Source organism: Lepidochelys kempii, chromosome 15 (assembly GCF_965140265.1).
Source record: "Lepidochelys kempii isolate rLepKem1 chromosome 15, rLepKem1.hap2, whole genome shotgun sequence".
Taxonomy (NCBI): domain Eukaryota; kingdom Metazoa; phylum Chordata; order Testudines; family Cheloniidae; genus Lepidochelys; species Lepidochelys kempii.
The window spans coordinates 29,234,507-29,248,041 of NC_133270.1; the positions used below are offsets into that span (position 1 = coordinate 29,234,507).

Consider the following 13,535-nt stretch of genomic DNA (forward strand, 5'->3'; position numbering starts at 1 on the left):
AAATGTGTCTTGTATCATGCTTTGCGGTGTAAGCCCAGCCACTAGATGGGCTTACACCGCAGATCTTACGGAAGATCTTAAGCCCAGCCACTAGATATGGAAGATCTTAATTTTAAAACTAACCTCCTGTTTTCTCCCTACCATTTGCATCTACAATGGATGAGCATTTGGATATCTAACCACCTGATTGAAATCACATAGTTGGCCATTGAAATGTTAAGCATTCATATTTAGGTTCTGAAAGTGGATGTTTCCTAGCCTATCTTAAAACAAGAGGTGAGCTATCAGATATCCAAGTCGCATATCATTCAAGGCTTTAAAGACCATTAGTGATGCCTTGAATTCAATGTTTGTATTAACAATTTACAAGGTTTAATCTTTTTGACAGCAAAGTTTTCTTAATGCCAATTGACTCAAAGGATAGGGCTGCTGCATATACAGTTAACACTGCATAAAATCACTTTTTGACAAAAAAAAAAAAACGAGTGTATGAATTTAGTGCAGGCAGAAAAGTGCCAGTTTGACAGCACTGGAGACTGAAGTGCTCTGTTCACAGAGTAGGTGTAACATGCGTCACATAAGGGAAAGGTTTCAGAGTAACAGCCGTGTTAGTCTGTATTCGCAAAAAGAAAAGGAGGACTTGTGGCACCTTAGAGACTAACCAGTTTATTTGGTTAGTATGCAGTATGCATCCAATGAAGTGAGCTGTAGCTCACGAAAGCTTATGCTCAAATAAATTGGTTAGTCTCTAAGGTGCTACAAGTACTCCTTTTCTTTTTACTTAAGGGAAAGTATCCCCACAGTCTCCTATAAATTTATCTCAACCCTGAACTGGAAGGACCACCTTCTGAAAGTGAGAAGGAAGTTCAATTTTCAGGACTCATTCAATCCTCAGCCTTGCTGCTGAGATTACCAGCAAGGCACGGCCCAGTTAGAAAGGATTATGATGGCAAATACAGACACTTGACTACTGGGAACCAAAATGAGAATCACCAAATTATTTCACATAGGGTACCTTACAGCCATCAGAGAGTAACAATATCCATTCACTTTCACAACTGACTTGGGATGAACATGAGGTAGTGACCAAATGTAAAAGGCTGTCACATTACCAGTCTCGCTAGCCATTTAGCATCCCTTGGTTCATTTTTAAATATTATCATTCATCACTTCACCTACTATATTGAGGTTCCAGAAACACACAGATAACACAACTACTTTAATTCAGATTATTTATTTGAATAAATATATTTAGACAATTCCATAATGCTAAAGACACAAGCTCAGTTTAAGACAGTAGCATGTAAAAGCAATCAGATTTGTAGTCACAGATCTATCACAGTGACCATCTAGAAAAAAGAAAGTCAATTTAGTGCAGATAGCCAGTTGTTTTCTAATATTGAATTATTTTATGAATCCTGCTTCATTATGTAATATTTAGCTACCTGCCAAATTTCAAGATTTCTAATTGTCCTCTGGGACACAAATCAGTCTTCTGAAAACAATGCAGAAAATTAAATACAGTCCATTTCTACAACAAGGACAAAGCATTTGAAACTAAATGACACAACTTTATTTAATCCATGTGCCTGTACGCATGTAGACAGACAGACAAGTAGTCAGAAAGAAAATCCCTGGCAAAAAATAACTTACAATTCTGTGCTGTTAACATGAACAACTATATGTAAAGTTATTATTTGGTTGCTTATTAATTTGGTTGCTCTGCAGATCCATCTTCTGATATTGTGACAGGGAGCAAACTATTTTAATATATTTTAATATATTTGATTTTATTAAGTTAGACCATGTATATGGAATGGAGGTCCAATCTTGTGGCTGGTTACCTCCCTCAAGGTGTGGGGAATCTTCAACTCCCATTGAAGTGTATGAGATCTCAGCACCCCAGAGGATTCAGGGCACACTTATATTGGCCAGTCATTTTCTTAATCTTAATTTATGTGGATAGTATGGTTATAATCAATGTAAACAGTTAGGCTGAAAACATCAAACATTACTTACCAAATCAAGATGTCCTTACTTGGTTTTCACTCAGTCTTTATTCACTCCTTACTTTGGCATACTTCCAGGGATTTGCCTGAGTAAGGAATGAGTAAAAACCAAGTAAGGACTTGAGTATTTGGCCCTGAGCTGAGTTGATGGGACAAAATCTGCCCTGTGTTGTGCAGGTATCACTTGTGGGGGGAAGAGAGCCTCTTCTACTTGATGCAGCAGCAGGACAAGATTGCAACCCAGAGCTTAAGAGAGTTCTAGGGATTAAGACTGCTTGTACAGGCTGCTACAACACTGCCCTAAAGGTTTACTGGGCATTCTGATCACACCAACAACCAGCAAAGAAACAGGTCCAGAAAGTTTTGCATGCAGTTGTCCCTCTGTTTCCTCTCATCCTGGCTCCCTAAAAAGTAACCCCATTTGTGAGACTAGCCAGCAGAGCAAAGAACCACAGTGAAAGTCTCTGCATGTTAACAGATATTAAGCAGTATTTTACTTTTCTTGCATACAAACAAATACTTCATTTCTAGAAAGTTTGACATTGTAAATATATGGTAGCTTCTTTTGCTGTTATTATATGCATAGCAAAACCTTTGAATTCTTGATCCATAATCTTAGATGATTCCTATAGACCGCCCCAGAAAAGATAAATTCGCAACTGAGAAATATAGCAGTGAGAAACTACTGTAATTGCCTGCCATTTTGAACTTTAGCCTCTTCAAGTTTTCCCCAAAGAAAGGTAGTCAAGATTTGGCCATTTTTATTCATGTACAATTATTTTAGAAATAGATCCCATTGGGATAAAGCTGCTTTCAGAAAGGAGACTTGCTCAGGACTATAAATATTCACAACATACAACAAAATGGAGGTACACATGACTGTAGTAAAGCAAATGAAGAATAAATGTGCTATCTCCAGATTTACAGATTTGTGATTTACATGCTGTTTATAAAAAACGGAAGGAAACGTTTACTAAAGTTCCTTATTTACATAATCATGTAGGCAAAAGCCACTGGAAATCAAAAAGACTTTTTTTGCACCCTTCTTGGAAATTATTTTGGACTTATTATCCTGGGGAATAGATATTCGTTGAGTCTTTTGAAAGAAAACATAACGCTACAGCACTTATTTCTTATTTCAATGTACAAGGTTATTATCTAACGTGCAATAATCACTTCCCAACTCTAGTCATTAAGAGTTTGGCCCTGCACAGCACAAGTGCAGAATAAGCACACGGTATCAAGCGATGAGTAGGGAGTACAGGGGAACCCAATCCCGCATTAATGAAAGTGCTGCTGCCCAACTGCCAAACGACTCCTGCCTAGCAGTAGAAGAGAGGCTGAAGGAGCAGCGAGCACATCGTTCAAAAAACGTGCACATCCTGCTGTGTAATACGGTGTTTTCAGTGTAATACGGGTTTTTTGTTTTTTTTGTTTTGTTTTTTGGAGAAACTATCTTAGCCTTGATTGTGTCTCTTCTGGTCTTCAGTAACTTAATATTTTTAGCCTAGAATAAAGATTAGCTGTGATGGTCTTTATCTTATTTAATTTCATTTTCCTTCTCTTTAAGGGACAACAACATCAAATACCCACCAATTATCCTTACATGCTGCAGCTGCTGCAGTCAGACATGCACATATGACAGTTTTAAAAGGTGAAGTGAAAGACTTTATACTTGGCAAGCCTGATGTCATAAATATAAAGGGAAGGGTAACCACCTTTCTGTATACAGTGCTATAAAATCCCTCCTGGCCAGAGGCAAAGTCCTTTTACCTGTAAAGGGTTAAGAAGCTCAGGTTACCTGGCTGGCCCCTGATCCAAAATGACCAATGAGGGGACAAGATACTTTCAAATCTGGAGAGGGGGAAAAGGCTTTTGTCTGTCTGTGTGATACGTTTGCCGGGAACAGATCAAGCATGCAAGCCCTCCAACTCCTGTAAAGTTAGTAAGTAATCTAACTAGAAAATGTATTAGGTTTTCTTTGTTTTGGCTTGTGAAATTTGCTGTGCTCGAGGAAATGTGTATTCCTGTTTTTGTGTCTTTTTGTAACTTAAGGTTTTGCCTAGAGGGATTCTCTATGTTTTGAATCTGGCTGCCTGTAAGATTATCTTCCATTCTGATCTTACAGAGTTATTCTCTTATCTTTTTTTATTCTTCTAATAAAGCTCCATTTTTTAAGAATCTGACTGGGTTTTTTGAGTCTTAAAAATCCAAGGCTGGTTTGTGCTCATCTTGTTTATTCTCAAGCCTCCCCAGGAAAGGGGGTGTAAGGGCTTGGGGGGATATTTTGGAGAAATAGGAACTCCAAGTGGTCCTTTCCCTGATTGTTTGTTAAATCACTTGGTGGTGGCAGCATTTACCTAATCCAAGGGCAAAGACTTTGTGCCTTGGGGAAGTTTTAACCGAAGCTGGTGGAAATAAGCTTAGGGGGTCTTTCATGCGGGTCCCCACATCTGTACCCTAGAGTTCAGAGTGGGGAAGGAACCCTGACACATGAGTTCTGTATTTCTTCTGCAAAAGCTGATGACACCACTAGACCTAAAATAGGGCAAAGTGCTGGGGAATCAGCAAAGCTCAGGTAAAAGGACTTTGATCCATGAAAAAAACATCAGGGGCTGAGCCTCAGCTCCATCCCACCAGAGTGTCTGTGCAACTAGGCCACAGCCACTAATACAGGCCATGGAGAGGAGTAGTGAACGTGGCCTGCTGTTTCCCTATAGTGCAGAGTTTTGGTTTAGTGGAATCAGGCAGTACATAGATCACACCATATTGCTGACCCATCCTGGCACATGCATTATTTCTCCCACTACACCCCACTTGAAGACCTGTAGTCATTCATCACTAAAATCTGTGCTGCATATGGGTAGTGGAAAGGTCCAGCATCCACCTGTGTGGGAATATCACTGCTATTGCTCCCTTGAACAACTGACTTGCAAAACATTTTAAGAAGTTTTGGGTCTTCTTCGGGTACTCAGGGTATCCCAGGATTTGATCCACTGCATAATAATGCATCCCTTGCATTAATTCCTTGCATTCTTTATACTTCTTTAGTAATGCTAACAGCTGCAACAGGACAAACAGAGCATTTGGTCTAAAGGATTTAGGCCTTGGCAGGTAAGCAAAGGAAGAACAGATGTTCATCAATTTTTGTTTTAAAATACATGCATTTGTAAATTTGAAATCTAATTATATAAGACCAAATCCTGGTCCTGTTGAAGTTAATGGCAAAAGCCCCATTGACTTCAGTGGAACTAGGAGTTAGCCCATGTTCTGTTAATGATGTGGGATATGTAAAGGATTTTTGCATTCAGTGGAAATAAAAAAGGTTCTCAGTTCAGGTTTATGCTCAACTCCATTTGCAAATTTAATTCTAAATTCTCCCAAATGTATTTTTACCTCAGTAAAACCAGAATTGCTTTGAATTTTCCTTTGCTGGACCTAAAACATGAATGAAATAATTTACTACTTTCTTACATTCTCTTGAGAATTGTCATTATAACAATGTCAGCTTGTCAACAGAATGCATATTTAGTCATCATATGATCTACAAAGCATGTATGCTCGCAAATACATACTGAAAGTTGTACTTCAGTAAGATTTTTATTATCAAAAGGCAATTAATATGAATGTTCCATTCATATTTTATGTACAAAAGCTTTATGAGCACCAGACTTAATTATGTGGGATGTGAATTGACTTGTTTTCTGTTGTATTTTTGCTATTTTTAGCAGCACCATTATCTGTATAGTAAATCCACACGCTAGAATTTCAGCACTCCCAGGGCATGACCCCAAGTCCTCTGAAGTCAATGGTCATACTTCTATTGACTTCAGTGGGCTTTGGATCGGGCCTGTCATACCCAATTTCTCTTTGAGGTTATAACTGAAAATTGTTCATACAACATATATCACTATTTTACAGTGTATTATTAGGTTTCATACAAAATATGTGCTAATGAATACCTGTCTCTTAATAAAGGGCCTCATCTTGAACCCCACCTATTAATAAGTATATTGAGGTAGTACCTAAAGAGTGACCAGTTTGGGGCATCATGGTGCTAGATGCTGTACAAACATATTGTAAATGATCAACAAATCCTATTGACTTCAATGGGAGTTTTGCCTGAGTAAAGACTGAAGAACCTGGCTCCAAACCTCATTGTAAGGAATAAAACACAGCTCTTGAACAAAGAACTTGTGAAACTATTTGAAACAGAAGAAAAACACAGTGATGAGTTTACTGATGCATACCTCGGAAATTCTTCACTAATGAAGAACCTTGTAGAGCTGCATTTTTGTGCAAGACCCCACAATACTGAATAAATCCAATTATTCCTACACTGTAAGGCACTGTAGATAATTATTAAGTACATTAAAATAACAGAATAGAAAAAAGATGGCCTAATGAAAACATGCATCATTTCTCTTCTGAAAAGCAGAATTGCACCATAACAAATGGTTTTCAACACAGCCTGAAGTTCATGTCATTGTATAAGCCTAACTGATTAAACATTTAACTAAATTATTTAATTTACATCATCTCAATGTTATTTTTAATTCAGTTCAATCCTTTATTCTCTGCCTCCATGAGTCAATGTTTTATAAATATGGATGTGTTTTAAGCAGCAAGGCAACAAAGCATGGAGAAAATGTAATTATTAAAGGATACCTCTCACATTCAGAAGAAGTGAAACCATTTCAAAATGACAAAGCCAGCAATCAGGTTGTTATCAGCTCTTCGCACAGATCTATCATTTAGGTACAAACAGCAAGGAGTTTGTCATGCACAAGCATTCCTTGTACAGCAATGTCTGCATCTTCAAACCACACAGTTTACAAACACCAGTGGCCCTCGCTGCAAACATACCCTTTGATGAAACGTTGTGATCTGCAATCAGTTGGCTGCATGAAGTAGAAGGCTAGGGAAGATGCCTACCTTGGCACGATGTTATTTACAGATGCAATCCACATTGCAAATGCATTGCTAATGTTTCCTCTCACTAGAACGCTTTGCACCCTCCGAGATTATATAACCACCTCCCACATGCACACCCACCCACCCGAAGTTCAAGTAAAAATAAAAATTGAGTGACTTAATAAAGCAAACAGCTCCCTACAGCAGATCCAGGGATCAAGGATGCTGAACCTGGGCAGACAGACTAGGAAAATGGCCTGCTTCCTGTGGCCTGAGCCATTTCCCAGGAATAGTTTCAATTGAAAAAAATCACTGGGATTCACATCCTGCAGTTTGTTTAAAAAAAAAAATCCCTGTGTGTCTCTGTCTCCCCCTGCTACTTACGGCAGCTGTCTTAGCTGGAATAAATCATCCTCCATTGCCAGGCTGGGTTTGGTAGAGCTGTTCTCATTGCTCTTACATTGTGGTTAATGGAGAGAGGCTGGGATTTCAGGAGTGCTGGCTGCTGGACAGCTCCCTCCGCTACAGCAGCAGCAGCTGCACCAGCAGCCACTGAAACAAAGCGGCAGCCAAGAGGGAGTGGAGGAAGGGAGGGGAAAGAAAGAGAAGACCTGGGGAAGAGAGAGAGAAGCTGCTGCTGATGGAAGTCCAGGGCAGGAGGTTGCTCTGGCCACAGAAGCTCACAGATTCCTTACTATTATTTTAGCAGGGTGGCTGCTGTATTTTTGCTTTAGTATTTTACCGGATTCTATGAGGGTGCAGTCCCTGTGATCAATATTTAGTGTGAAAACATCTGCTTATTAGGAAGATGTAGTCTCAGGGAATATTAAACACTACAGGAAAATGCAGTTAACATTCTAATGAGGAGTCACAAATAGAAGGAGGTTCAAAGTTATCTGGGGTGAATCTACTCAAAAGGGGCAGCAGAGGGTCCTTAAAATGACTAGCTATTAACTGGCTGAGCTGTCCAGCTGCTTCCTTTAATGGGGGTTTCTCAGAAAATGAAATTAATTTAGATAAATGACAGACAACACCTACACACATACTTATGATGGTAGATAGAGTAAAACCTATTTTGTGTGACCCTGGGAGTTGGGTGCTTGACCCTCACTGAAAATCAATGGCAGTTAGGTGCCTAACTCACTTAGGCACTTTTTAAAATTCCACCCTAAGGCCTTGAGATTGCAAACATTTATGTGTGTGAACTCACTGCATGCTGTTCACATGAATGAAGCTTGCAGGCTCAGGCCCTTAGTTTGGAGATACATTGGAGCAGTCTCTTAAGGCAAGATATTGCCTAGTAAAGGTGATCTGTTGTAGAGGTCTCACAATGTTTACTTGTGTGTGCACCTGTACTTGAGTGAAGTTGTGCAAAATATGTAACTTCATTATCTGAGAGAATGCACCATCAACCTAGCACACCTTTTCCTGTTGATATTCTCCTTCTACAGGATTTTCCTATAGATGGAAAGGGTAATTTAGCTGTGTGTGACTGGATATTTCTATTATTCCTTTCCACAGAAAGACACAACAGAAAAAATTACAGGAAAAATGTTCTAGGAGGATGATGAAGAAACAGTATTGCTTTCTCCCCTTGGCAGGGTTTGTGTAGGCAGAAGAAGCAAGGGCATGATCACTGAACAATGCTGACTCTGAGGATCTATGGAGAATCCCAGCCCCAACGCTGCATATGTAGGAACATCCAGGTTGAATGCCTGCCTTCTGTGTACTGACCAGCCTCCCACCCCTCGGATGGCTGGTTCAGTGGCCATGTTGCTCCTGACTCCCCTTCTATGCCTGTTTGGAACTTCATGTTTCAAGTGCGGTGAAAGCCAGGGGCGGGGTGCTAATACTGCAAGGAACAGCTGTGGCTGTGGTGAGAGAATCCTATGGGTAGCAGCTGCCCCCTAACTGCTGCTCTTTGGCCAGCCAGTCCCTCCAACCATGCACATACTTTAACAAGTGCATTGCTGATACAGAAGGGCTGCCAGGAGTTATATAGCAGGAGATACATTTCCCATCTTCTCTAGGGATGACACAGTTGCTCCCTAATTCACCGCGGGACTTTGTTACTGTGAAGTCACTTATTCCTACAAAATAACTTGAGGGGTTTCCCTATAACCAGAATTGGCAAATTTGCATACTGTGCACTGAAACAATTTGGGACTTCCCCTCTCCTCCACGGGAAACAATGGGCTAGATTCTAGCCTGCATGTCCGACAAGATGCAGCACAGGAGTCAGAGCCTAGGTGGAAAAAGTGTGAAGGTGACTTTAAACCCATCTCCATAATTCTGGGCAGCTCCAAGGTCTGATGCCACCCCTAGCATTAGGTAAAGCAAGCCCAGGAGCCACTGTAATTTGAGGCAGGCTTGCATAGCTATCTATGGGCTTTTCCATAGCCTAGAATAGCCAGAGCACAGAGTATTCTAGGCACTTCTCCTCTTGCCCCTGGCATGATCCTATGCTAACAGCTGCACAGGAGCATGTCATAAGGCTACTTACATGAGCCCTACACCACTGTTGTGCTATGGAAATTCCCTAGGGGCCACTCTGTCTCCTTTATGGCATAAAAAGGTCACGGCAAGAGACAGAATCTCAAAAATGTAGGACTGAAAGCGGCCTTGAGAGGTCATCAAGTACAGCCCCTCACCCTGAAGCAAGACCAAGTAAACCTACACTATCCCTGACAGGTGTTTGTCCAACCTGTTCTTAAAAACCTACAATGATGGGGATTCCACAACCTCCCTTGGAAGCCTATTCCAGAGCTTAACTACCCTCATAGTTAGAAAATATTTCCTAATATCTAACTTAAATCTCCCCTTCTTCAAATTAAGCCTATTACTTCTTGATTTCCCTAAAGTGGACATGGAGAATAACTGATCATAGTCCTCTTTATAACAGCTCTTAATATATTTGAAAATAGTTATGTCCTCCCTCAGTCTTTTTTTTCTCAAGACTAAACATGCCGTTTTTTTAACTTTTTCTCATAGGTTTTCTAAACCTTTTATATTTGTTACTCTCCTCTAGACTCACTCCAATTTGTCCACATCTTTGCTAAAAAGTGGCTCCCAAAAATGGACACAGTACTCCAGCAGAGACCTCTCCTAGAGTTTTGAAAGATACATCCTAGTTCACAATAGTTGGTTCATCTGTGCCCACCCAACCACCCACACTATGGGCTAGATTCCAGCTAACTCCTATGTGGGTGTGCACTGGCAAGTAGGAGTGAGGAGCTTCCTCTCTCCTTGTGCAGTCCATACAAGGGCCAGGTAGAATTGCAGTCCCTGTGCTGAACGGAGTGCAGGGACTGCTCCCTAATTAGTAACAGCTCCCCTAAGAGGAAAGGAGGAACAAAGAGTAGGTGGAACCAGTGGTTCTCCCCAATCTCTGTGCTGGCCAGCATTGTTGTTGGCCATCTGGTAGGGAATGTGCTGCAGTGCTTCCCTTAAAGACTCATAAGACAAAGGCCAAAAGAACAAAGGAATCAGCAACAAAAGATATTGCTAGAGCCAGACAATATTTCCTGTTAGTGTTTGCTGGCTAATAGTTTAACCCAGTACTGATTAATTCTTGATCACTGGCTAAGATTTTAGATTTGCTGCTTTCTCATATTAAGAAAGTAGAGTTGGCAGTAATTCTTGACAAGCCAACTGGTTCTTAAGTCCTGGCTATAGAGACAAGATGAAAAAATAATGGCCAACAAAGGAGGAGCAAGGAATTATTCTGAGGGACTATTAAAATAAACCAGCATCCCTCCACACACCCCTTTCATGTCACTTGAATACTGGAAACATTCAGAGGCAGTGACTGATTCAGCACAGAGAGATGAAAGAGGTCCATAACCCTGGAATAGAAAGATTCTCAATGTTTTTTAAGGCAATACATTTATTTTAATAAAAGAAGATAATAGTTCAAGACAGAACATACAGAGTTAAAGAGTCTTCAGCAGACAGGATTGACCACCCGACAAAATTTAATCATAAATTTCAAGAAGATTTGTGTCTTCTCTTCGGAAAATCCAGGTTAAGGCAAACACAGTTCAATTCATTAAATGATCCAAGAAGGCTGCTATGTTCCACAGAATAAAATGCTGCAGATAAATCCACTACAATGAGGGGAGTTATTGAACTGAAACTGCTAAGGGAAAGCCGTCATTACAGCCCTTAACCAGAATTGGCTCAGCAGGGCAGACTGACCTAATCCCAGAGTGAAATTTATCCACAAAATTGTCTCTGACAAGATGAGATCACAGCAACTGTATGTAGCTACAGCTTCTTCCAAAATCTTGGTAGTAAATGGCATTTTAAATTAATGTCCTATTTGAAAAAGGTCATTCTGTAGCAGAGAGAACTTTTTTTTTAAACAATACAGTGACTACCCTACTCCTTTACTAAGCCAGGTGCCTCTGGATAAGACAATTTATGCACTAATTAAAGGTCTAAAATAGCAATATAAGGTTCCCGACACCAGTGCTACTCAAAGTGGTGGTCCGCGGACCGATGGCGGTCCGCGAGCCATCGGCTGCCGGTCTGCGCGCACACTGGAAAAAAAAATTGCCGGTCCCCCACATCAGATAGCTTGAGAAGCACTGCCATACACTGTCCCTCTCCTCCTGCACTAAGCATTTAATAGGCATTAGACATTTATGAGAATGATACATTCAATGTGCATCCTACAGTTGCCAGGCCTAGGTTTGTTTCTTTTTTAAAATTTCTTTCTCATCTTCTCTCTAATGCTCCCCTGGTTCTATCAACCCCCTGCTGTCTATTCCCCCTACCCTTCCAGCTGCTCTCCTTCTCTCTAACAGCTGCTCCCCTGTCATTCTGCCATGCACTGAATGATCTCAGGCAAATAGGAGCTTGGTCTGAAAGACATCTAATATGCCAGACATTTGGCTAACAAAAGCCCTTAGAATCAATTTAGTAATTAGTTGAAAATGAAAATGACTGTTAACTGCCAAGGCCCCTAATAATGAGTGGCAGCTGCCATCTTGAGGTGCTCTCAAAAGTCTCAGTAGCATTTCCTGAACAGATCCACTGCCTTTCCACAGTCTGGGAGGATTCTTCCTCTATCTTCTCTCCAATGGCTGCTGTGCCATGCATGCCTGTTTATTCTGGCTTTGCACAGCAGAGAGGATTTGGGCCTAACTGAATTAGGGTTGCCAACCCTCCAGGATTGTCCTGCAGTCTCCAGGAATTAAAGATTAATCTTTAATTAAATACTATATCATGTGATGAAATCTCCAGGAATACATCCAACCAAAATTGGCAACTTTAAACTGAATACACGTGAAGATTTCAAAATTATTCATAAATATTTATTGAAAGAAAAGTGTTCCGTATCAGTTTCTATCTGGCTGACTTGTTAAGCCCAGAGTTCTATTTTACCTTTGCTAGAGTGGATGATAAACATCATGTACCCCTAAAGCAGCCTAAGGAAAGTAACTCCTGCCCTGCTTTAGACATCTGACATCCCTGACTTGCAAGACAAACACAGAAGTCTGTGAACAAGTGAAAGCCCTTCTGTTCATCTTTATAATCTGTGATTTTTAACTGTTCCAAAGTATTCTATTAATATTACAGTCTGTTTTTCAAGATTTAGTTTAAAAAAACATTTACTCATTAAATTGGCCTATATTTTGTCACATCCACTTACATTATCGATAAAACCAAAAGCCAAATCATGTTCACTTTACTCACATGAGTAACTGTTCAAGTTAACGGCACGCACTCTTAAAATCAGTGGGACTACTCATAAGAGGAAGGTGAGCAGATCTGACTTTTAATTTTTCCTCTTGTCAGCTCTTCGGAGCCAATCCAATTATAGGAGAATGAGCTGGAGCCTCTATTCTGGAGGCCATTAATCAACATGGACAGCTAATTTCCAACTGCAACATCTTTACTACGAGCAGAGATGCATGAGACAGATAGAACTCAGCTTGTCTTTAGATCCCAGTTGAGTCGCTTGCAGCAATGGCAGCTAGAAAACTCACCTGTTAACTTGTAAATTAAGTCAGTTGGCTCTGAAATTTATTCAGAGCGAAATCCACCCACCAGCTTGGGGAACACAAGCAGGGCCACGCCAGCGCCACCACAGTCTTGCCGCTGTCCGAGAGGAGAGGTGGCCGCAGAACTCTTTGTGGCAATGCAGAGACATTTGCAGTGCCCCCGAGATATTTCGGGGCAAGACGCTGAGGCACCACAGTGACATTTCCTGGTGACACTTTGTGGCAAGGCAGAAACCTTTTCTGGCGACATTTCGCGATGCTGCAAAATGATGTTGTGAGTGGCGGCTGCGGTGTTGTTGGAAGTAACCCCAAGCGTTCAAAAAGCATGATTCGGGGGCCCCTAAAATGGTGTGAGTAACTGAAAAATGGTGAGATTTCCATTACAACAACAGGGACTACTGGCTCCTTCGTGGCCTCCCGGGCTGGGGCGTCAGGGGTTGTGCTTTCCAGCTCTTCTGCACCCAGCGCCAAACTTCGCTCTTCGTTTAGGGCCAGCTGGGATTGTCGCACAAGGAGCTGACCCCAGGAGCAAACCTCCCACTGGCTCAGTGGCAACACATCGAGGGCAGCTGGTTGCTCTGCTGAGCTGCCCGGCCAGATCGAC

The 13,535-nt window shown here is 41.0% G+C and overlaps 1 protein-coding gene across 3 annotated transcripts in view; it reads right to left on the bottom strand.

Moving 5' to 3' along the window:
• SVOP (SV2 related protein) overlaps nucleotides 1-13,535 on the bottom strand; it is a 41,577-nt gene that overhangs the window by 27,002 nt on the left and 1,040 nt on the right. Inside the window, exon 1 of one of the 3 annotated variants that reach the window (XM_073313527.1) lies at nucleotides 7,308-7,497. The exons of the other annotated variants lie outside the window; for them this stretch is intronic. Coding sequence (XP_073169628.1) covers nucleotides 7,308-7,342 — 35 coding nt within the window. The 5' untranslated portion in view covers nucleotides 7,343-7,497. Of the gene's footprint in view, nucleotides 1-7,307; nucleotides 7,498-13,535 lie in introns of those variants that run through there. 3 annotated transcript variants of the gene reach the window in all.